This window comes from Apostichopus japonicus, chromosome 2, assembly GCF_037975245.1.
Source record: "Apostichopus japonicus isolate 1M-3 chromosome 2, ASM3797524v1, whole genome shotgun sequence".
Taxonomy (NCBI): domain Eukaryota; kingdom Metazoa; phylum Echinodermata; class Holothuroidea; order Aspidochirotida; family Stichopodidae; genus Apostichopus; species Apostichopus japonicus.
The window spans coordinates 20,837,888-20,864,255 of NC_092562.1; the positions used below are offsets into that span (position 1 = coordinate 20,837,888).

At 38.2% G+C, this 26,368-nt stretch overlaps 2 protein-coding genes across 6 annotated transcripts in view; one reads left to right on the forward strand and one right to left on the reverse strand.

Moving 5' to 3' along the window:
• Positions 1 to 435: 435 nt before the first annotated feature.
• LOC139981804 (protein PET100 homolog, mitochondrial-like) lies at positions 436 to 13,858 on the reverse strand. Of its 2 annotated transcripts, none has more exons than XM_071994314.1 (4): positions 13,731 to 13,858; positions 5,817 to 5,903; positions 3,690 to 3,722; positions 436 to 2,393 (listed from the first exon to the last, which is right to left on the reverse strand). In XM_071994314.1, exons 2-4 carry the CDS (start codon positions 5,901 to 5,903, stop codon positions 2,274 to 2,276), a joined length of 240 nt encoding a protein of 79 aa, XP_071850415.1. In that variant the 5' UTR covers positions 13,731 to 13,858; the 3' UTR covers positions 436 to 2,273. The 2 variants fall into 2 exon arrangements, with proteins under 2 accessions (XP_071850415.1, XP_071850414.1); XM_071994313.1 differs by lacking the exon at positions 13,731 to 13,858 and adding an exon at positions 8,439 to 8,664.
• Positions 13,859 to 14,018: 160 nt separating this feature from the next.
• LOC139981757 (serine/threonine-protein kinase NIM1-like) overlaps positions 14,019 to 26,368 on the forward strand; it is a 103,195-nt gene continuing 90,845 nt past the window's right edge. For 2 of the 4 annotated variants that reach the window (XM_071994310.1, XM_071994312.1), the window contains exon 1: positions 14,019 to 14,316. The gene's annotated coding sequence lies outside the window, so the exon portion shown is untranslated. The remainder of the gene's footprint in view (positions 14,317 to 26,368) is intronic. The other 2 variants (XM_071994311.1, XM_071994309.1) reach the window with 1 other exon arrangement.

Genomic DNA, 26,368 nt, shown 5'->3' on the forward strand with positions numbered 1-26,368 from the left:
TGGGGAAGTTGTTTTTGGGGTGAGGAAGGAAGTGTTTTGGGGTGAGGGAATATGTCGGGGTGGGGAGGGAGCCTACTGACCAGAATTGCTTGAGTACTCCGACCGTTAAACCAATTCCCAGGAGCACTGTAACCAGGTTAGGATGTGAAACCTAGCAGTGCTGAATGCAAAACAGCTGATAGATCCAGCTTTACAAATATTTTGGGTACAAAAAGTTTGACAGATTTGAGACTTTACCCCTATCAAGTCTTCAAGTGTTGACAGGCATTCTTTCAAAGAAGTTTTGTAACATTGAGCAAACTTTTTGCTTCAATTACCAATTGAATTTATTTAATCTGTCACTAATACTAATTCATCAACTATAAACTTTTAATGATGTGTCCCAGCCTTCCACTATCATAAATATTATGAGATAGAATCTATGACACAGACGTGTGTTGATCATGTTTCATTTCTTTATTAAATCCATTTGTAAAATAAAAACCTTCACTGACATTGCTGCTTTTACATTTACCAAAGCCCTTCTTATAATGTTACTTGTAGCATCCCTTGCTTGAGCCTTCCTGTGTCCAATTGTCAATACTTTTCCATAAATAAAGGGATCAGGCGATATCACCCTCTGACTCCCTCTCCCGCCCTGGTGATGTGGTTTGATTTGTTAATCTACTCCCAGTTTTTGATTGATTAAGCAATAATTTCAATTTCAATAATCCAATTTCAAAAATCTTCCAGTGACCCCAATTAGTGCTTGAAATGCCTTTAATTACATTTCTACATATACGTAACAATATCAAACAATTAGTCTACAATCAGGTAATTAATCACAGCTGAATTACTACATCAGTATGATGTATGCATGTATTACAGACATTTGAAGAGATGAACACTCCACACCTACGGACTATTGAAACATGAATTTGTTCCTGGTTGACAGGTTCCCTGCATTAAGAGGACTAATTGTTATTCAGGTGAGACAGTTGATATGGGCCTAATTAATGAACAATAAAAAGTCTGAAATGACTTTCTAAATCAAAAAGATTCCAAATTTGAGTTAAAATGTTGAACTGGAAAACACCTGACTTGTAACTTGTAATTCATAAGCCCTTGCAGGCTTCTCCCACATTTGTGGTTGCTTAGAGCGTCTTAAAAATAACTGCCTCATTATAATCATTATGATTTTGATCCAAGGAACATTCATGACTTTTAAGGTTAATTGCATAAGTGAAGTATACAGTTAAACTGACACAGTTAAACTTCTTCATGTATGACTGCGAATAACAAGAAAATGGATGTGCACCTCTCTTAGCAGGTGAGGATAGGGATCTAGTGAATACTATCATGTAAGACAGTAGAGAAAACAGTTCTTATGAAGTAAAACACGCACATCCTCAATATTATTGAATCCAAAGGAACACAGTTTGCAATTTCATGTGTCAGTAAAGAACATAAACAGTTAAGTGACACAACCAAAGTTATTCTCATGATGAAGATGAATACGATCAGAACATGAATGTTTACCTCTGACTAGATCAGTGATCTGAAAACTAAAATGCAGGCGCGTAGCGAGGAATTTGCCAAGGGAGGGGTGAAACTGTAGGCAAACTATCAGAGCCGTAGATACGGCATTGCAAACTATCTATGCGTAGCGCCACCATGATTGGCGCAATGCATAAAACAAAATTTTGGCTGAAAATTCCTCCCAGATCACTGGAAATGGCACTTCCCAGGCCTTGTAAGTTGCATCTTAGCATTTTCTCTTTTGAAATTACTAGCAAATATCATAAAAACATAAACAAAAATATGCTCAAGGGGGGGGCGGCTGCCCCCTTTGCCCCCCCTTGGCTACACGCCTGCTAAAATGTAGGACATGATAGAAAACAGGGTCACTGAAGGGAAGAAACTTCAACAAACTTATGAAAAGGAAATGATGGCAAAAAAATTCCCGCACAGAAAAACAAGGGATATCAAGAACGGGTCGGCTACCCTGGTGTAAAATAACAACTCTAAGCCTTTGAGACAGGATCATCAAATTGTCTTTCAGAGCTCTGACTTGAAACTCTCTGCAAGCTTCCATCATCCACTGACCTTTGACCCCTAATCACAGCTCTCTCTCTCACTATACTCTAACCACAAGGATGCACACATGAAAAATATTTTTAATCCTTGCGAGATTCCACACATTATTCAAGCTGTCTGGCTGCTTATCGAATTACTTCCTCTGATATGTCGATAAGGTATCTCCAATCAGCTGGTCACATGACCTTCATCCTCCATCATGACTGGGCTAGTTTCCTCTTAGCTTCAAACAGCTGCCTCTGAGCTTCGTTCTCCTTGACAACTTTGGCTTCGTATTTCACCTGCATCTTCTCTTTGAGCTTCTGCAATTCTTCCTTCTATAAGAACAGGGAAATATAAGGAGTTATTCAAAAGTTAATATCTTTTTTCTTCACTGACATTAAAAAATTGATTTAAAATTTTAAGAACACATACTTTTATTCTGAAAGTTGTACTAGAGAGATAACGATGTCGTGAATACAAAATGTACACCCCAACAAAGGAAGATTTCACATTCATTGCTCTGCATTTCAAAATATGTGATATGTTCATATTTCAAGATTTTTGGAGGAATGGGTATGAAGTAAGATTGGCAGAGAGCATGGTGGTCCACATATTATGATTAAGACATATTTTAGAAACACCAATTTTTCTGATAACATCCAAGAATGCAACTTTGAGGCAATCCAAAGTTCCCTACTAAACTTTAAGGTTATCCAAAGTTCCCAACGACATTTGACGACGGGGCAAACTACAGACCCCATCCCTTCCTGGCTACACTGCCTATTTTAACTCTAGCTCTGTTCCTACTATGTACAGATTGGTTAGTAGTATAGCATGTTACACTTAATTTCTGTACTTCACAACTTCGAACCACAATTCAAAACTTTCATGGCTTGTACATATCATTAACAAATTAGAACCGCGAAATGATAAGTACTCGTTAATAACTTGTCAATCACACTATGTCTAGTTAACTACAGGCAATGTTGTAGCAAATGTCTCTTTACAGCAGCAGTCTGCAAACTTCCATGAGGGCTTCCATGGGGTCTGAATCATGATCCACCAGAAACCCCCCCCCCTCCCACCACCACCACCAGAGAATCAATGCTCAGAATGAATGAAAGCTAGCAGCAGACTCTGGAAATCAACTAACTGCACATCAATTTTCTGACATCAAAACTTCTGCCACCCACCCAAAATTGCTTCCAACCCACTTTAATCTGGGTCCTGCCCCCATAGTCTGCAAAGTGTCATTCTAGAGTACACAAAAAGCACCAAATATTGCTACATGTGTTTGTTGTTTTCTTAACTCATGTTTTAGTAAATTAGATGTTGTGATCTTCACATTATGTGCTCAATCTGACACAATGAAGGCTAAAAACATGTTTGGAAAATTAACGAAAATGTGATGACATTCTCATACTTTGCTTGACAACCACAGCGTGGTGTCATACAAGTAAACAAGCTTCCACATTGTTACATTAAGAGATCTTGCATACTACTGTAATTAACTATTCACTCAGCTGCAAGAAACATCAGAGTGAACAAAATGCCATTGTATTCAGGTTATATAAATAAACTGAAAGATTTCTTCAGTACTCTAACATCTACTGTTAGATAACATTCAATACCTGCATTTTATCTTCAGGAGGATACAGCTGCCTCTGCAAGAAGGGAAGAAGAAGAAGATACAAAAGTTTGAAATATTTTAATTGAACAGTTACAGAGAATGTACAGCCATACATTACAAACTAGTTGTTATGTGCCCAATGCCATCATATTGACTATCATCGCTGGTTAAATTATCACAAAAAACCCAAAGTTTCGCTTGGCGTAAAAAAAAACTCTTTACAATGGCTCTGAATGGCTATTAGGCTACAGACACATCATAAGCTCTTAAACTACCAGTAAAGTTCACAGATTAGGGGGATGGAGAGTGGGAAAGAATTGGGTGGGAGAGATGCGGGAGGGAGATCCACTACCTCATGATATCAATAATAAATATTTAGTATGTAAAAATGTACCTGTACAATCATATGACAATGCATTCAATTACTGTAGGGTTAACCATGGTACAGATGTGCACATGTTAACCCTATTCACACTCCTCTACCAGACCCCCGTACTACCCTTGCCACTGCCTCAACCATCCCCCATCACCACCGACAGAAAGAGAAGCAGTAAAACAGGTTAAAACAGTAGCAGCATTCCATGAACACATAATCTGTAGAGAAACTTACGAGAGCTGACTTCAACCAACAATACTTGCTATGTGAATAATTTCTTACTACAGGAACAAAATTAATTAAAGTATTTAATGAAGGCAAATTGCTTTGAAATTGAACTTCGCTGGGGACAGTACAAGGAAGTAGTGTTTACTTCACAGCATCCAAAAGTTAACATTAAAACTGGATGTCATTAAACTAGACAAAACAACAATGGATGAAGTAGAAAGTAGGCTAAGCTTGAAGCAAAACATATCAAATGGCTCTGCTTGGCCTAGTTTTATCTATATCACTCTACTTGATAGACAGATGGCTGGTTTATGTGTTAGGAACCAGTGCAGAACAAAGCAGTCTGCAAGGCCTTCAGATTCGAGAATGAGCCAGACTGGCATAAAGTCATAGTCGGTGGCTCAAATTAAGTTTTACTTGCAACTACTACTAGAAACAGAACATGAAATCAAACAGAAAAATGAAAAGACTTCAAACTGTCAAAAAAAGGAACACCATTTATTATTTTAAGAGACAAGTATTCCTTATATGATTATTTTGGGACCCATTTATTTCAACTATGCCTGAAAGTTGGAACAATTTGGGAACTCTGCCAACACTAGAGGATCAATTCTCAGAAACTACAAACTAGCAGTAGTGTATTGCAATATTAAACAGATTTCATCTTGTCTAGACTACTGATTGTGGTGATCAAAGTTACCTCAGACCTATCTTGTAGTACTGTAAATTATGTATGCCCCTTTACAACCTAAAGCTGATTGAAATTCTGTCCACCAAATATAGCAGCATCCATGAACTCAATTGGGAGGGGAGGGGAGGGGAGGGGAGGGGGAGGGGAGGGGGAGGGGGAGGGGGGAGGGGAGGGGGAGGGGAGGGGGAGGGGAGGGGGAGGTGGGGGCATATACATACCAAGAACAAGATTCACCAAAACTGAATTGTTTTCAGAGTTTGACCAAATACAACTTTAAATGACAAGTTACCTTCCACCAAAAACCTATTAAAAGCTACCCACATATTATGTATGAGATTCAGCAAAGCTGAACCGTTAGCCTATTCATAAGGTTTTCAGATTTCTACAATTTCAAACCTCAAATTACCTTCTGATCTCCACCAAAAACATTTAAGCATCAAGAACCAATATTAACAGGCACCTAGTTAACATACTTAATATGAGACTTGTACCTGAGCTGGACATATTGAATAATCCTGTTTAGAAGGTTTTCAGATTTTGTCCAGTGCTGGAATCTATTATACCTACAGGGCACCTGTCACCCAATTGTGAGATTTATCAAAGTTGCAGTTGTTTACTAAGTTTGTTTATAATATAGATTTCACGTGTTTGCCACCCGTGACCTCAAAAAGCCTTTGACCCTGACCAACTTCAAGAATTCAGCAACGAACTGCTTTACACCAAATACTGTACAAAGTTCACGCAAGCTATGCAAGGTGCATTCTTGTGTTTACAAGCCAAGGCATCACACACACAGATCTATCCGATTGATACCTGTTGGCTAAGACACTTACCACTCTGCCTGTCACATATTCTTCAAACAGTTCTGGTTTGTTGAAGAAGTAAAATGTGGCTACAGGGAACATCACATACAGTGACATCTAAAAATGAAAGTTAAAGAAAAGAAAACAGATATTTACAAGTTACTGAATGAAAGGTCTCTGAAAAGTGTACTGTGGATGCTACACTGTTCTTTCCCCTTACACTTCCCCCCCCCCCCCAAAAAAAAAGGCATTTCAACTAAGCATTCTGTTTAGACCAAGCAACAATGACAAAAGGAATAAAAAGTTTGACTTTGTTAATATAGGACCTTTTAGGAGTAAACTGATTAGTTAAGGTGAAATCAAGCATTTTGTAAGCAACTAATTGCAGTTGACCTACAGCAATCTGCTATTACATGACATTTGGTATCATTTGACAATAGATTGGTAGTCATGGTCAAAAACAAAAATAGGAACAGTGAACAGGTGGTGGTGCCATGTAATAAATTAAGCATGAAAGAAATTTTGCACTTAACTTTCTTGGTAGAAAGGTCAAGTTACATTGAAATCACATTCTTCTAGTTTTTGAAGGATGCAAACTGTATCAGCTGCTAACGCATACATGTTTAAATTCTTAAAACATTTCACACTTTTCAATGTCATGGGTAAACCAAGAATCGTCAGAGCTCCTTGTGATCAAATTAAATGAATAAATTTATCTTAGCTGGAAGTACATGATTTAGCTTGTTCATTTTTGTTTCTATCACCTATTTGGCTAACTACTCTACACCCAATCAAAACAAAGCCTTGTAGCTTCCCCATTTTCTCTATGATTCTTAAAACACCAAGATAAAAGCTAGGCTAAATATAAAGGTGGGGCTTATTCGCAGGGCAGCCCTGCGAATAGCCAGACACATACACCTTATTCACAGGGCAGCCCTGCGAATAGCCGGACACAAGTATCTTATTCACAGGGCAGCCCTGCGAATAGCCAGACACCTACACCTTATTCGCAGGGCAGCCCTGTGAATAGCCAGACACAAGCATCTTATTTGCAGGGCTGCCCTGCGAATAGCCAGACACATACACCTTATTCACAGGGCAGCCTTAGACTGGGTTAACAGGCTCAGTAACTTTTGGGGCTATTCGAGTTTGCTTTTGGGCACCAGCTATCTTTTTGAGAGTCTCAATTGGGAGCCTCTATATTTTGAGGAATTTATTGGCCTTTGGGATTCCTATCTTAATGCTGTTAGGATTGGTTTTGGGAGCCTAGGGCCTTAAGATTGAACCAGTCTAGCATTAGTACCGCCAACATAAAAAATGTCATCCCTCATTTTCACCTTTGTTTTTGCAGAGTGACTGCTCATTTGCATGTAAAGGTTTGGGAGGGGGGGGGGGTGTCACACCCTTGACCATATTGGCTTTCAGGCAATATCGGCTTTTGGGGAATCCCAAGATAAGCTCCCTTAAAATAAGCTTTTAATATTGAACTGCTGGGGTTCCAAAAATTAGCTTATGAAGTAGCTAAGACTATTTGGGCCTTAAAGGTTGGCTTTTTCAAGGCCCCTAAACTGACTGGTATCAATAGCCAAACCTAATAATAAACCTATTTTCAAAATCGTCACAGCCCTGCTAATAAGGTGTCTGTGTACGTTATTCGCCGGGCTGCCCTGGGAATAATCACTTCGAAATATAAAAGCTGTGGCTCTTTACCCGATCTTTGGGTGAATACGCACTGCACGCTTGCTTATTGACCCGATCACACTCTGTGAGCTGAGAGAATCATCAAGCCATAGTGGAATGAATTTGTGTCTATAAGATGCAACCCATCTAAACAGTCAAATCACACACTGTGTTCAGATGCATCATACTATCTTAATTTAGTATAGTGTATTGTATAAAGAGATATTTAAATATGTTTTGTCAAATATACTTGTAAGCACTTGGAGGGGGTATGGTAGGGTCATTGAAGCTGACTTAGGTGTAGGGGTTACGGGGTCCTCCATAGAGAAAAAATGTGAATTTAGAAGTGAAATGGTACATTCTGCAGGATATTTAGGCTACAAATTATTCTTATACAGTTCTAGGTTTACATGTATAGCTTGGCTTTCATGTGAGGGTTTGTTTGGGGAGGGGGGGGGGCTGGTTGGAAAGGTGTACACCCGACCCTCCAGATCCAGCCCTAATACCTTGCATGTTATATCCCAACAGTTTACAAGGTAAGCGTTACATCATCCATATTTAACGTATGATCAAGTAAATAAGTAAGCGTGCCATCCTTATTGAACTGAAAATCATGTAGTTAAGCACCAGCACAATGCTTATTGAACCCACGGTCGGGTTAATAAGCAAGAGCACCATCATTTTGGAACAGAGATTGGTTGAATAGGTCGCACCAAATATGAAAGTCGGAGAGTAGGTTGAATTTCCACACCACAACAGCTAGAATGGCATGAAGTCCAGACCACTGTATTCATCTACTATACGGAAGTGTTGGCTAACGTAGTATTTCTTGTAAGATAGGTTAGGCTGTAACCTGTTAAGTACACTCGAGCTGTAAATAAGTGCATCCTACACCAAACGTTAGGCTGGCTAAGTTTATACTAACTTAGGCCTAGGCCTGCTTGCTGTTAGTGTTACACATTACAGTATCACCTTGAAAACTTCCAATCGCCAATTCCCCATGTTGAGGAATCACATGAATTTCTTTACATAAGTCTTTGTTGGAGTGTCAGAATCGTTCAACGGCGAACGCGGTGTCTTGAAATTGGTAGTATCGCAATAACTTCGTGCTTACTACTACTACTGTACTACTACTAGCCTAGGAAGCACGTACAGTATTAACCATAGGTAGGATAGGTTTGTATCGGCTGCCGGTTTCTGTGAAATCGGTGTGTACGTTTCTTTGATTACATATTAGGCACGTACATCGATTACGCAATGATACAGAAGTAGCCAGATCTTCGTAACAGAAAATGCTATATATATATCTGCAGTCACGTTCACATAACGTATGAAAAGCCAAACAACAATATATTTGTTGTCTCAAGTAGAGTTGTTGAACTTGTTGACAGTTACTTGTTGCTTTCTTATTCTATTATGTTACTGTTCAAAATTTTGTAACATCGTTGTATTCACATTCGTGCTGTTCTGGATTTCTGGGAAGGTATCCTAAGGTTATCTTGAGAATTTGCAATTTATGAATACTAAGAACAAAGTTTGGGGAAGGAGTTCATTACACTATGCTTTTCAATGCTGAAATGGCAGCTTTCACAAAGGAGAAAGATATTTAGGCCTACATCTCAGTTTAGAAATAGACCAAGCTCTTTTAAAATGGAATAACTCTCCCAAGGTTAAAATAAATTTCGTTCTTCGGAAATGAAGTACATTATGCGGTGTGTACGGAGTGCGGAGTGCGGAGTACGGAGTGCGGAGTGCACAGCCTAGTGGTTAACGCCGGCGTCTCCCAGTCATGAGATCCCCGGTTCGAATCCCCGCCGACAGCAATGTGTGTCGTCTGGCAAGGGTGTTGTTCAATAACAACTTCCCGACATGGACGTTAAATGGATGTGTGCCGAGAGATTGGCTTCGGTCAGCTTGCGAGTCTACAAGCCTCCATGGCTTCTTTCGCGAGTTCCTGCTTGCGGGAAGATCACATATACATACATACATATTATGCAATTTAATACTTAAAAGTGTATATATTATCAGTTAAAGGGTCTATACAATGAATCCGAGAGAATCATCGCTTGATGGGAGCGAAATGCCGTGTGCAAATCATCCCTATGGCAACACACTGAAACTCGACTCCCAGTAGCTAGTGTAAACAATGTAGACAGATACTGATCTACATGATACAGTAGTATACACGCAGTATGTACAATATATATATACACACTGATCTACAGTACTGTATGTAGCCGAGTACACTGTTCACATATACAGCGCTAGCTAGATTGCCGAGTCGTAACGCTCGTACGTACTGTACTAATTTTGTGCGTTTTTTTTCGTGTTTTTTCTTTATCATAAGGATTTCTGATAATTTAGATATTTATATCCATTCACGACAATTCCCCCGGTCCATTGACTGTCTTTTCAGCTGGGGTAGATTTCAGTTTAAACAAAATAACTATAAAAATCATTCATCATATGATTGTATTGAGGTGTAATACTCTTAGAATATATATATTATAGAGTGTAAAACTCTAAGAACTGTTATATTTACACACTTTAAGTGGTCATGTGACTTGTCAAGGGTTTCCTATTAGGAAACTTGCGAACATATACGCTTGATTTACCACGTGTGGTTTTCCAAATGTTTTTTTTTTTTTTAACATGAAAAACGTATGCACATGTCGTGATTTTTAAATTGCAATAGAACTGAATGAATGACCTGTGTAAATAATTTTGTGTGTAAAGTGTAATTGAAAATGTGTTATAGGAAATACATTTGCTACATATCAGTCACTGCGTAGGAGGAATGATGAGCTTATACGCGACCTTTCATTTCTTTGTAGGAAGTACAATCCCGCACTGGCCGCCATACTAAACTGCAGTATATCAAATGGAACAATGAATACTAACTGGAAACATGCAAGTATAGGTACCGTACCGGCCGATATAAAGAAGCAAGGGCGTAGGAACCGGGGGGGGGGGGGGGCTGGGGGGCGCCACCCCCAGTGAAAATGTGGAGGGGCGGAAGTATCATTCCGCCCCCCCCCCCCCCCTCCGCTTCGCAAGTCAGAAAACCCCTTTTTCATTTCCAAATGAGAAAAAAAACTCATTTGGAGCACCAAATTGCATCTAAGGCCAGGTGAAAATACAAAATTAAGTTTACAAAATGGAGTGGGTGTTGAAGTGTGCTATATTGCACCAAATTGCATCTGAGGCCACCTGGAAATGCAAAAAAATCCAAAGGGGGAGGGGGACACCCCCTCCCCTTAGACCCCTCCCCCAGGCCGGCCATCGGTCTTCAGCCCCCCCCCCCCCCACACTCAAAAGTACCTTCCTACGCCACTGTAAAGAAGCATAGCGGTGAGGTTTGCATAGCCGATACGTTTTGTACTCGAAGCGGAACTTGAAGCAAACCGGTGTTATGTAATAGCAGCACATTGACACATTTCCTTTCAGGTTTTCTTTAAAAAAATTTAAAAAATATCCAATTTCCTATTCACAATTTGAATATATATATCAACATGAACACACCTCATGCAAATGAAATATTGTTAACTTAAATGATATCACCTTGGGAAAGGTGGAACTCAAGCTCATGATCCAAGGTCAACTCAATACAGTGGAAAATAAAGGAGAAAAACCATTTTGCTGCCAGTGTGCAACTGTTTTGCTTTAAAGATTTTTTTTTAGGGAAAATGAGAACCAGTCCTTCCGGTGATATTCTTTTTTTTTGTCTTTGTATCGCCCTGAGCCTTGCCCTGCGATGAACTTTGGTTCTGTGATAGAGTGCTTGAAATGTTGGCCCGTCCTGCCAGAAAATTCGAATCTTACACTGACTTATGTCTAGACGTGACGTCAGAGCGGCACATTGGTCAGACTCGATCAGATCTCACTCTAAGCTTGGCCTTGATACAATACACAGGATTGTGTACGGAATTCGCGTACGGCAGAGATTACACAAATCTCTCAAATAACAAGTATCTGAACAACATAGGCTTATTTTGAAGAAGAACTAGTTAGGGAATTCTGGAACGTTTTAACTCTCCAAAATTTCAAATGATTGCTAACTTGCAACTTCATCGGGAAATTTCCATCTAAATCTCTATTTTACTTTCAGAAATTTTAACTTTCCTCGCTATAGTGTAGCTTGCTAATGATAGCCAATGCCGTATATAAATACACGGTTCTGATGATAGTGTCCCTGCAGCTCCCCCGAAACGAAGTGCCGCGATGACGTCACAGTAGCTCATCGTTCTCCTCTGTTCAAAATAATGTAACGCTGTTACTGTAAAGTTGTGGAGCAATGGGAATTCTGTGTGGACGGTGTGAAACCATTGTGGTAGTTTAAATCCCCTTGGATTTTATTATTAATTATATAGGGGTTATCTCTCCTGGCATTAAGTAAACCAGTTGTAATTGTTGACAGATTATGGCTTTTGGGGCTGTGGCTCGGCATAGGTTTCAGGCTTATCCTGGGATTGTGATGTAACACATGTGATATTTTCTAGAGATACTCATATGATCACATTCATCTCTGTAAAGCAGTACAATTGTTTGGGGATGGTAGGAATGCACTGTAGTATTTGTGTATTATGTCTAAAGCTAAGTCTAGGGTAAAGTTCATCATTTGTATACATGTGATATTTCCACGTATATTGTTAAGGGATTTATATAAAATGCATTACCTGGGAGGGACAGACCAGTCTACTCTGGTTGCTGTTTGAAGAAACATTTTTGATGGTAGGCTTCAGGGCCACGTAGCCTCAAGTTTGTACAACACATCCAGTACAACACACTTAACCTTACTGTAAGAAGTTTTCTTTTCAATATATCGCTGTTAAAAATACCATCACCTCTCTGGATTTATTTTGTGTACATCTTCATTCTCTGGGCAATTACAATACAACAATTTAGGCCAAGAACCCTGAATCGGCTGGCCGGCGCTTCTCACAGAGGAAAGTTTTACAATATTTCAGATTAATTTAGCCTCGCGCGGTTCAAACATTCACTTCCCCGAATCCCCAAACTAGGACTATGGCGATGAAAAAATTATGGAGTTTTTTTTCCATATCATAATCAGCAGGTATTTTTACGACGCTTAAGCGACCACGAATGTGGGAGAAGCCCACAAGGGCTCATGGATTACAACTAACACGTCTGATGGCTTCTAAATCAACATTTTAACTAAAATTTGGAATCTTTTCAACTTTAAAAAATCATTTCAGATGGACAACAGTAGATTGCTCTTGTATGAAAAACCACCTAACTATGACCCGGCCGGGTATCGAACCCGGAACCTCCCGAATGCTAAGCCCCATTGCTTCAAATGCCACCGCCTTTATATAGTTTATTCACTCGGCCACAGCACCCAATAGACTGCCACTAACAAAAACATTTAAGTTCAATTGCGGTACAATCTGAGAAAATTTCAAGTACCAATATCTCGATAACGCTATGTAGGAATTTCACAATGAATATGCTTAGAATTTGTTCCCCTTTCATCAAGTAAAAGGAAAAAATTTTCTTCTGAACTTCATTTTAATAACTAGCAGCAAATCTTCAAATAGTACCGGTAGTCCAGAGAAGAACCTCGCGATGTGTAAGTGTGTGTTTGTGCGTGTGTGTATGTATAGTGGGCGGGAGGGTGGAGGGGATCATTGATGTCGTATTCAGGCATCATGAGCTGCGTACATCTGCGGCGGTTGAGAGGCAGTATTGTTGAAAACTTCCAAAAAAGTGGCTGGGAAGGAAAGCTAAGGTATTGGGGTCATATTGTATTTGTACTGAGGTCCATCGCTCAAGTCTTGAACGTTTGTAGTAAGCCCATGTATTTCATGTGAATGTTATCCATGTTCTGTTGTGTATTCTTCAGGATACTTGAGGTAGCCTGTATGGAACGAAACTTTCAAGTTGGCTGTTTTGATTGTCTGGCACCCCGTTTGCTACTTTCTACCAAATTCTGCTTAGGTCAGGGTGGAGTTCATGATGTAAGATCGAAGGGTGTGAATTTAACTGAAATATGCTAATATAGTCCGTAATCAATTATTCAGCCTTTGTGATGAGATAAGTAACTCCGTGGATTGCCTCTTTGCGATATGAAGCACGCACGCACGCAAATGATATAAATGTCATTTCCCAAGAGTACTGTCAAAATTTCTCCTTTCAACAGAAGGGCTACAGTCTATGTAAAATTTGGCATATGTCATATGACATGTATATGTTCCAAATTCTCCCAAGCCTAATCGAAACATCTATTTTGCTGGCCATACTCACGAATTAGAGACAGAATGGACTCCAGCAAGAGACTTTGAGCAAAGCATATGTACAATATTTGAATCTAAGAGACTGACTTCGGTCAGCTTGCAGCTTTGATAAGCCAATGATGGCTTCTTCGCGAGTTCCTGCAAGTTGCAGGAGGATCTAAAATACATACATACATTAGGGAGTTGTTCCATAACAACTCCCTGCATACAATATCATAAAAGTGCAGAAATGTTGATTCCATGGCAATATGCTAAGTACATATTGACGAGTTTACATCTGACGCGCGCACGCAGGCATGAAACGCTCTGTATATAATAATGGTGCGGTACATCTGACGAATCCACTGTATACATATCATATAAATAACGCGTAACACGTTCGTCATATGCAGTACAGCTAATCCGTTAATAATACTGTGTATATGCAGCTCTCTGTTTCTATGTACAGTAGCCATGGAACGTTTTACCAAACTGGAGTTGTACCTCTAGTCCAGAACTAGGATTAGGAAGGACGTGAAGGCTTAACACCATATTTTACCAAAATAACACTAAGTTTCTACACGGGGTTACCGGTGCGGTGGACTATTTGCAAATACGTAAGTAGTAAACTACCGTTTTAAAGATCATTTCATAAGACCAGACTTGTACGAATGTAAATCTCATTCAATCAGAGCGAGTAGGCCTAAGTAATTTATATTTACAGTATGTTATGCCTAGCCTACTACCTGTGTTCAAACGGGTACTACTTCCGCGACGACGTAATTGTTTCTTGGTCAAAATTACACAGAAGGAGGTAGTCATTGACTAGACATAGTATTAGTAGGTGGATGGGCTCCCTTGGTTAGTAATGATGCATAATGTCGATTGGCATTTCTGTCAAATTGTCAGCGAGTTGGGAAGAGTATAGGCTAGAGGCAACAAAAGAAATTCTCTTTGTGATGCTTGATCAAAATGCCTAGAATTTAGAAATGGCAAGAGGAAAACTGACTAAAACTTATGTTAGGCCTAGTAACAGTAACACTAACAGTAACATTTACACCCAACTAGACCTAGTACAGTTTTGGGATTGGTATAGCAAAACAAAAGTAAACCTTACCAAAAATACTTGATGCGAGCAGGAAATAAATGTCAGTGGTTGGCCAGAAATTAATCATGATTGCTCATTTTGTTCTGAAAGTTTGATGTTGTTGTTAGTAAAAGACTGAGAAATATTTAGTTGATTGCTGCAGTTAGCCCGAAAGAATATATACACATGTGTGTATTTCTAATTTATTCTATTTTTCTAAAAGTTTAACCAGAAATTAATTTCAGGTTTGTGTTACTGATCTTTTGTGCCATACATCCAGCTACTGTAGGTCTCATTCTAAGCCAATGGTAAATTATATCAAACAAAATGTACTTGCTGAAGTCCATTTTCCATTGGCATTTTGCTTGAGTTAGCAAAATAAAGCAACATGTATCTGTGGGTAGAAAGTTGCTTTTTGTTTTTTTTTTGCCAGTGAAAGGCACTGGCAGCCAGTAAATACCCTGAATTTTGAGGTCTGTAGGCTAAAGGCTATGTCAGCCTGTATATCGCACTATAGTGATTCATCTGGCTGATGAGCAAATTAGAAAATTATAAATGACAACACATTATCTGTACTCCCAAAATATCAGTCTCAGTGTGATTTAATGCTGTAGGTTACTTTCACTTCAACCTGTCATGATAATCCCTGAGCAACCGTTTATCATACATTAATGTCTACAGTATGAACACATCACTGTAAATTATTTGAACATTGTTTGTTGAAATAAAGTTGAATTTAAAAAAAGAAAATTGAATAAAAAAGTTGCCTATAACTCAACTTTTGTGCAGTTTACTCTACCATGGCTAAAAGCTCATCATGGCTCAGTGTGGCAATTTTCTTGCATTTTTGGCCAAACTGTGTTGGATCCACTACCCAAAGGTATTCCACATTTTGGGTAAAAAAAAAAGTGTTTTCTGCTTGGAAGGACCCAATCTGATACAATTAGAACAGTTGAACACTCAAGACATTACAGCAATCAATTGACTATGAAATATTTCGATTCATTCTTAGAAGTGCCATGTAAAACTGCTTACAGCATCTTCAAAAAACTTGTTCCAAACTTGTACTCTGATACCTATATGGCTACTGTTCCATTTGTCTATACCCATATTTACTTTTGTTTATCATTTGTTTATTTACTCTGATTCCATTTATACCTATATTTTTTGATAGCTCAACTCCCATAATCTGCATTCGACATTCGTGTAATGTGACTATCATTAGTAAATGCTATGATCATACATCCTGAAACCTGCAGTATAAGTAGCTAATGGACAAAAAAGATGCGGTCACTAAGAGCAAACGCAGAAAAATCAATAGTGCCATCTATATTTAACCAATAATAATAATTAAAGAGATGCTGAAATAAAGCATTGTGACCAATTGTTGAGAGTGAGTCCCGGGATGGGAGAGGGGGGTGGGGCAGGGGTTGTGGTAAGAGGATAAATAATGTTTTTAATTAAATTAAATAACTTAAGATAGAGAAGTTTCTAAAGCTTAAGATAGAGAAGTTTCTATAGCTTGTCCTATATATAATTTTTATAATTTATACTGGAATAATGAAATTGAAAAATAAAGAAATTGAAACATAAATCACATGAAAGCTCCAAATCTGCCGAAACATAATTTGATAATAATGGCATGATAAATTTGTTAAGTGGTCTTCAGGAGTATTACATTTCTGGATTCCCCAGCAAATTGTAGTTGTTTACAAACGTAATTCTAATAACTATCCTGCGGTTACATGCTAGCTGTTATTTAGAGCTGTGACATCAGCAAGCTAAAACCAATAGTATGTATGATAGTACTATATCAGTACAGAGGTAATAAGCTACACAATAATTGTGATTACACAAAGGATATAGGCAGGTACAATAGTCATACATACATAAGTCATTCAAGCTACCAGCAGTTTCTTCCACAAGGCCTGTTATATCAGATTGTGGTGATAGATATTATGTACATGTGTACAGTAAGAGAGAGAACATTAGAAATTTTAGTGGAAACCTTAACCTTGCAGTTGAAACATAATCTTGCACTTGTAATTTTAGCCAGTATTCCCTAAACCACAAGTAGTAGTCTACTAGTCTTTATTAGTTATTTGCCATTAATACAATGATGTAAAGACTGGCATGTAAAGGTAGGCCTTCTGTTTCATGTAATCTAAGAATGTGCTCAATGAAATGTATTAAAATGTGACAGATCTGTGCTTTGATTGTGTTTTGTAAATGGGAAGCAGCTGAAAAATTATTTCACTTGATCTGTTTCAATTGATCTGTAGATCTACTGTACCTGTGTGCTTGTCATTATGTGATGTGCATACGTGACCTTGAAACAACAAATCAATGCGAATAGAGGAATAGAGTGCAAACTTTAACATTGCCTTTGGTTGTCACATTATCTTTGCAACTATTTCATTACTTTTACTATTGCTGTGTTTGTGATTGAGATATATAACTATTTGCTATGTCTCATACATAAGCACTCTGGTCTACCTTCCTAGCCTACAAAAATTGGTGACATTTTTCGCACTGCACCCCCCCCCCCTTCTGTTGACCCACCTCTGGGTGACGTCCCATTTCTTTATATGAATCTACCAATCTGAAGGCTTTCTCATAAATTTCTCGTTGGCTTAGCATTAGTCTGAAAATTGAAAAATAGCTCTATGAATTTCATCTAACATCACCTATATGAAGGACTACATATCAGTACAGTATCCTTTGAAATTTTCAATTGATTACAATCTGTTTCCTTTGAGATCAAATATAATTGGAAGGAATCGTTTGAAAAATTTATCGCAATTTCAAAGTCAAACAAACCGGTTGAAGCACAAGAAATTACAGTATGTTTTCTAAAACATATTTTTCATTCGGCAAAACTGCATCCTGTAAATTAAGCTTTTTGAGTCCATCATCCAGCATTTCGGCAATCAAATAACACTGCATGCTCACAAGCTTGTGTTAATATTGTGCCCTTTTACGTGATCGTGATCAATTTGATTCAGAGATTTGTAAACAGTAAAGATCATTACATGGACATTAGGACCTGAAATATATGACAGTGCCCCCGGCTAAAGCACTGGAGAGCCCCAATGATCAAACCAAGATGTCCTCCTGCAATTTTTTTTATAAAAGAAGGCTAACAACGGTTCATCATTAATGAACTTGATTTCAACCACAACGGTTTGTTGTATGGACACTTTTTCAGTGCAGGATCAGTAAATACATGTAAAGGGAACCGAAAACTTACAGTTGTGTTTCTAACTGTTACGTTGTTATTTAGAAGAAAATGGACTAGTCAAGGTATATAAATGGCCTACTTTACGATGGCATTTTGGTGGCAATAAGCTTCGAAGATGTGTCAACGTTAATTCCGAAATAGCTGCTTTTAAGACCTAGCTGTTTGCCTCTTTATTCATACAGTAGACTTTTATATATTCTTAGAATCCAGTCTTTTACAACTAATGTTCATTGCAAGTTCTATACAGGTCCTGTAAATTATAAACATGTTTTTACTTAAACCATGTACTGTTGTGGAAACCATGTACTGTTGTGGAAAACCATGTACTGTTATGGGAAACTGAACAGGAACGGCGGTGTGGTACTTTTAATGTATTCATATCAAGCAAATTTATTCTCTCATTTCATAATTTTAATTCTTACGATTTATCAAACCTGACAGTCTTTATTTATGTTAGGAATTACCTGATCAGAATTTTATTTTTAAATGACCTTTGACATTCACACAGAAGCAACGTAACCTCATTCAATATTATAAACATCAATTCAAACTATTAGTTAATGATACTTACTCTACTGTACATAGCAAGTCGGTGATAATTAGATATATTCTTCAACACTCGGATTAAAAAAAAGAAGAAAGAGTAAAAACAAACAAGCTGGGAATGAAAAATTGTGGGGATTGATGTTCAATCAGTTGCATTGAAGAAAGCTATTACCTATGGCAGCTCTGCGTAAACAGTGCCACACATGACCAAGTTCCATCCTGAACCCTTCTTGATTTTCAGAGCCAACGGATAACAAATGACCATTGCGTGGCTTTCGTGGTACTGCTGTAAAATTGATTAAGTAAAGTGCCAGTTTGGGAGTGTTAATCAACAGACTTCAAATTTCTGTTTATTGTTAAAGTTAGCAAACCTGAGGCATTCTTAACAGTTTGGCCAATCTACTGTACACTATTGCTTATTGGATCTATCTAGCTTTCTACGGGTAAAACTCAAGGCCATCAGCTGGAGAGAATCAATGTCATGATCAGTTTTAGCCTTTAGATATAATTTACTGTTTGCCATTAAAGTTAACTTCGAGAGCACGATTATTTCTTCGCTAAACATTTTGATTTCGGTAAAAAAATAGAAGATGATGATCAAGTCGGGGCAGCTGGTAAAAATGTCTTAGGGCGCTCTGGTCTGGTAAAACAAATTGTTGACGGTTTAGTAAGTCTTTCTTATATATATTTTTTCTTCCCATTTTGAGGCGTGGAGGGGGAGAGCGGGGGGGGTGGGAAGAAAGAAGGTGTGCAAGGTTATGTCTTGTACACCTTCAGCACTCAGCAAACTTGCATGTGTGTACCAAATACTGTATGTTATTAGTTTCTTGAATTAGTATTAAAAACTCAAGTATTGATCCCTGGAAGAACTGTGGTGTTGTGTAAGAAGTGGACATACTCGGTCAGGATCAATTTGAGGGCCCTGAGATAGTATGGAGGGGCTGGATTGATTATATAGGGCCCTGGGACATAATTGTCCCCAGAGCCTGACCTGGTTCTCAGTGCCTCTGAGGCTACGTACTGGTCAGTCAAATGTGCCTTCTCGAAGGAGGAAAAGTTTTGTAGTGTTTGCGACGTACATTTCATGGGAAGTGAGATAAAATTGATATGTCTTTGCCTTAAACCGTACATGTCCTTATACTATAGAAATTACTGTAAAGCTAAAAATTTTTAACTGGCATTTTATTTTTTCGATAAGAAATCTCAACGACTAGGATTGTTAAAGAGTTTTTAACTACAAAAAGTTAATAACTGGTATGTATGGCAGTGGTTAAGAGACTGAGATGACCTAGAATTTTGGGGGATTAATGCTTGTGGCAAAATTTCCAGTCAATTTAGTCGCCGCTTTTGTGTTGCCTGCGAAAAGGCGACTTGCATATTTTTCAATAATGGATTATTACTTGCTTTTAGTCTTAATTGTGCCTTTTTCCTTGAAGTGTTTGAAGCAAAGAGTATTTTTAGATTGTAAATGCAATTTATATTGATTTGTGGAACTCTCACATCTCCAGTGTTTGTCAGTTAATTGAGTTTTGATGTGAAAAAGAATTCATTTTGTTCGTAAATTGCTAAAAATGTAAAATTTGCACAGTTGGTATAGTATATACGTATATACTGTATACGGTGAATGTCCATTAAGGCAGACATTAATAATTTCAGTCATTTGTACAGTTTAACAGGTAATTTAATAATAGATCCGTCTGCATTGTCAAGGTCAAATTCGTTGACATTACAGTGCATGTACTGTAGGTGTAAAAGTAGCAATTTCTTCAGAGAACAGTGCAGACTTGCTCTTGATCATACAGTATGCAACTAATGTACTGTTTGCCAAATTCAAATCTCTTCAACTTAGATTATGTGTAACTACTAGCATGTCATTTGTACTGGTACTGTACCTCAGTTTCAGTGAGATGCACAGGATTTCAAAGGTGTGTGTGTTTGGGGAAGGGGGTGGGGTGGGACATGCTTCAATCCCTGACTGATTCAGGCGATGGTAGGAACCTTTATGGAAGGGACAGCTATAGGCAGATCCAGGACTTGATATAGTAGGCAGTCGCCGGCCCTATGGTCATTGGGGTAAACACCCATGTAGGATTGTGTGGGGTACCCTCCCTCCCCCCCCCTTTTCCCACCAACTGAACAAATTTAGGGATTGAAACATTAAATGGTGCATTGTGTGGCATATTTACACCATAAATTAGAGTCTGAAGGTAAGGAATGTACAGTATGGTCTAGATCTTTCTCGACTGAATGTAAAGAAAACCCCAATTGAACGTATCTTCCCTGACTGACGACAAGAGTTGGGAAACCGCCCACTTCTTGCACAACAACACTGCCTTACTCGACCCCCACAAACCAACCATGGACTTGAAAAGTAGGTATGGAAGGAACAGGTTCTGTACTATATTTGGTTTTGTAGTGACCTGCTAGTATGCCTCTGGAGGTCAAGAAGGACCCTTACCAGCAGTTTCCCGAGTTTAAGTGTAGAGTGGTTCTATCGCGCAGAGGGTTCAAGTTGCGCATTGTAACACTTGGTGCATACTTCATAGCTCAATAATTTATCCAAATATCTATATATAGACCTAAAGGAATTCATTTCCTACTAGGAATACAGTACTCATTATGTATCTTGAACTTTGAAATACATGTACTATGGAAGTAACAGGTAGTTTGGTTAGTGACCTGGCATGTAAGATCAAAGGTTGGCTCAGCTGAGTTTCATTTGAGGGTCATCAAAGAGAGTTAGAGTATAGTATAAGCAGTGATCTCCCAGACTCGGTATGGTACGGTACAGTACAGTAGAGTACAGTACACTCTGTATGGTACGGTAGGGTACAGTACAGTACATTCTGTGCAGTACAGTCAGTTTAGTACAGTACAGTCAGTACAGTACATTCTCTGCAGTACTGTGCAGTACATTATGTGACAGAAAGAACTTTCTGTATGGTAACACTTGGTATATAGCTACACCTATATGAATAGTACATGTATGGGAATATGTAATGTACTATGAATTCTACATCCAGTATACACATGCACAGCTACAGTATTGGTGTCAATAAAATCCCAAATGCAATGTTTTATTAAAGATGCTGTGACAATCAACGTTTGCGTTTTCATCAGGCTGTGTGAATCAAGCACATTACTGCTCCTCTTTTACCTTGTCTCCAGGCTACTCAGTACTTCTGCACTTCCCCCATTTACTTTAACATTCTGACTTGATAACCTTATAGCACTCAATCCTTCAACCACGATTCCACCCACTTTCTACCCATTCTGGATCTGCCACTCAGAATTAAACCTGCATGTTCCCGTAATGTTTCATGCTAGAATTTACGGTATCCACTTTGTTTCTATAAGTCTGGATAATTTTATCGGTATCATCACTCTTAAGTTACCCCCGCACCATGAAGTAAGGATTATGTGTCGCTTCTTATAATCCTACCACCTTTTCTGTAATACTGCCTTCTTGTTCAATATTTTCCAACCAAACTATGTTTGTGCCTTATGTTGCATTATTTGACGTACACTTGATAATGAGCAACTCATCAACAGTGCACAGCACGTAGGTTCAATACACTGTAATGCAATGCATGCCATAAAGTAGTCTAAACATAATCAATACTTTAATTCAATTAGGGTAACTTCAGGATACAAACTTCTTGTAAACAATTAACCGCTTCTGTTTACAAATATGCCATGCCTGTAGAGACTGCCAACATCTGGGCTTCATCAACTTAATGTTCTGTCGTTCATTTACTGTTAATTAATACTAAACATTACAGATGTGCCTGCAGTAAAGTGTACCGTATACATGTATGTATGGGTGTATATATGTATAATGTATGTAATATACCACTGTCCACAAATCAAGATCTCGGAATGGGGTCTGATGGAATTCCAGTGCATATGCAGTGTACAACCTTGTAACATATGATTTACTTAGCTCCCATCTGACTGGTCCCCCAGTCTACTTAAATGAACTTTCCTTATTTATCTAACCTGCTAACTGGTAGTGGTAGCATATTTGCACTGACGGGGTATATATTCGGGAAGGACGATCCAGTGGGCGGAGTCTCAGATGGGTTGAGGGTGCAGCACTACCAGTGAACTACTTAGCAGATTAGGTAAATGAGGAGAGTGCATATAAGCAGACTGGAGACAGGTAAGTATCATCGCTCGTAAATCCACAGACCAGTAAGTTTCTGAGATTATGATCATGCTAGTCCACTCAAAAAGAACATTCAGTTGAAGGTAAAACTGCAGACATATGGCCAAATAAAGTCTTCCGAACATTCCTGGTTGGTTATTTGGACTAGTATCGTATGTGTCATGAGGCCGTAAAGTAGTGGACATGTTGAATGATTTCGATGTCAAACTTGATCGATCCTCTTTCATCCTCTCAAACATCCAGCCTTTTCTCGACAGTTTTAAATCATGCCATGACCTTATGCCAGCCGAAAGACTTTTCATCGTACGTGAACGCGCATCTCTAAGTTAAAGTGTCTCCCATAAAATATTTTGGCAGCCAGAGGGAATTTCTTGGCCTCTTTTATCACGCCGTGGTGCTATAAATCGCTCGGGTAGTGTTAAGTCAATTGAAGAGCGAAACCGTTAATTACATCGTGTGGACAATTTAGTGACTACTTAACCTTATTGGCACTTGAGACGTAGACTTCATTTATCACAACCTTTTTGTGTCGCTATAATTGTCGTGATTTTTGTCTAGCAAGTCGCTCAAGACTCAGAAATCTGTACAAAAGTAAATACTGTTAGCCAATAACAATGTACACTTTGTATGGTAGGCTCTCAGAGTTGTTAAAGAAGTCGATATTTGGAGTGGTGAAGTTGTTTTTCATTTATTGGTTGTTATCACTCAAATCTCAAGTTTGGATCCCTGTGAGTTCTTAATTTAACCATCTTATTATACTGCCTCAAATCAGAGGGGGGAATCTTATAATTTTAGATCCATGGATAATATCCTTATTACTTTCCTTCATACTGACTAAATCGTAAATACTTAATCACATCATACCCACATGGACTGATTAATTCCCGGACCCCTCTGACAAATGCAGAGAGATCTAAGAAAAAATATATGCCAACTGTGCATACATTAATACGCTCTAGAAGTTGTTTAGAAGTCAATGTTCCAGTGACGAAGTTGTTTTCATGAATTTATTGTTGGTTGGTTGTTATCATCTGGATCTCAATTTTTTGGGCTTGTTTAAATTTTTCGATTAACCATCCTATTACTGTATACTGCCTCACACAGGGAATCTAATGCTTTAGTGAGTAAATCTTAAATACTAGATCACATCAGACCTACATGGATCTATTAATTTCCCGACTTTTGGCAAATGCAGAGAGATCTAAGAAGCAGGCCTATCCTGTACAGACACAGGTACAGGTGGTGATAATTTGGTCCTCCACACGCACGAGTCCTCATGCACATTCTTCACTAAAAGAAACAAGATGGCCTCTCACTCCATGGTATGCCCAAATGCCAAAAGTGCCAAGAATAAAGGTACACAGGTGGTTTCAGGGTCCTCGTGAAACCAAGAGCTCAAGCACCAGTCCTAGGATCAAAACAGACTGGTACAGTAGCTTTTAAGAAGATTAACTTGGAAGTTTCTCTAGAGTCTAGAGATACTTTTGCTCTAATTAGAGAACCACTCTAGGCTATCTTGCTAATAATGAGTATCAAAATTCACAGCTGTTAAATGCTTGGTATAATTGGGACAAGAACCTTATAGGGAAAGTTTTGTACCAGAGATACACAGCATTGAAGTCAGATAGTACTTCAGTATTTCACATGATAAAGGAGACTCCTGCAGTATTAACAAGGAAATCATCACTGATTTGCAAAAAGAGGGGGGGGGGGGGAGATTTGAGAGGAGTTAAAATAAGAATTCCTCAATACTGTAATGTTGATTCAGAATGAAGAAGATTTGTAGGGTTGACCCAAGCATTGGCTGAACATGGTGCTTACATATTACCAATTGATGCTGTAACGAATAGAGTTACATAGGAATGTATGTCATGTGTTCAGACAGATAGCTAGCTATTGTAATAGGTGGAATTATTCTAAAAATCAGAAACTGTTTGGCCATGAGATGCATGAAATTTTGAAAACTTTTTATGGGTTAAAAGTTCCATCCATGTGAGAGGCATCTCTGTACCAGTTGGACTGGCAATAAAAGAAATTTGCAATCTGACATCTTTCCCATAATATTCCCACAAAATTAGGGATTTTGAGAAAAAGTCCCTAAATTGTGATAGTATTTCATATATCATAGGTGGCTATGATTAGAAATGCTAAACTAGTCGTTCACAATTTGGTGTAGAGTTTACATTCTCCCCTCTTTCATACAGGTGGTCTACAAGTAATACGGAACCAGATTTACTTTTACCTACAGTATAAGCTTTGATAAACTTGAATAGAGTCTTACTGTACAGATTTAGTTCTTTCTATTGCGTATTAATGTGGTTGGAAGAAACAACAGAATTGGCCTTCTTTTTTAAAATTAAATTAAATTAAATTTAAATTAAACATGAAATGTGTGTGTTGGGACATTTGCAGACAAAAACTAATTATTTACTTACTGCATGTATGCACATAGTGATCACCATAATGACTTGATTCAATTTGATATATTTTTCTTTGCTAAAGTGATTTATTATTTTGAGTAGTAAATGGTATTATAGAATTTACAGAATGAAAGAAGTTCAGTACATCCAAATTAGGCGTGGTCCGAGATGGTTATATTTATTCCATTATTCATGCTCACTAATAATCGAATCCATCAGTCTTTCTTGCTTTGACAGGCTTTGACCTAGCTTTTGCATAATCTGTTGAGTAAATACTTTCTATAAGATTTTTTCCTTATATTTGGCACAGTCTTTTTTGAATAGGATTATGTTTAACTTCCATTCACAGTAGAAACAAAAGCGATCTTGAAAAATATTGAAAAATACAGGGGCGTCACCATAAATATATGAACTTCGATAACAAATTTTGTTATAGTGAAAAAGAACTGTGATATCTACTGTACAGTAGAGAATGTTTTTCCTTTGTTCAGTTAATTGTCATTGTCATTTTCATTTAATTTTCCATTCACCCTCTGAAGGAGATCCTTCTAGGATCGAAACGTCAGGTCCACTTACCTTTTACAGTTTGCTAACAGTTTTGTTTTATTTTGATTTTTAGTTAATTTTCAGTTAAAGATGCTTCAAAAGATCATACGACACTCTAAAAGAGGACAGCTATAGTCATTACATCATTGGATTTAAGCCAAAGGTGCCTCCCACCTTCCTTTGCCTTCCAACTCCAAGGTAAAAGTGGATTGGCCCTCACATTTCCACTACTATGAACTATAAAAAAACATCCAGTTGATTTGTGTCTTGTACTGTATACATGTGTTGCTGTCTGGCTTTGCACTCTTATCGAGTCATAGGCGTAGGAGCCTAATTTGATTTGGGGAGGCTGTAACGACTTGCCCGAAAAATATAAGCAAAATTTTTCTCGCGCTCGGCGAGCATTCAACATGTTAATGTGTATATCATACATGCATTCATTGGTTATTACATCACATGCCGATAACATAAAATCATTGTTCGTGTTGGTTCCCTTCCATATTGGTTATAATTATTGAGGAAGTCGTACAACAATGATATTAATAATATAAGTTTAAACATTGAAAAACACATTGCAAGTTATTCTTCTTTCAGTAGGTGCCCGAAAAATCTCAGCATATTGCCCGAATTTTCACCAAAAAAAGTAACAAACACACTGCAA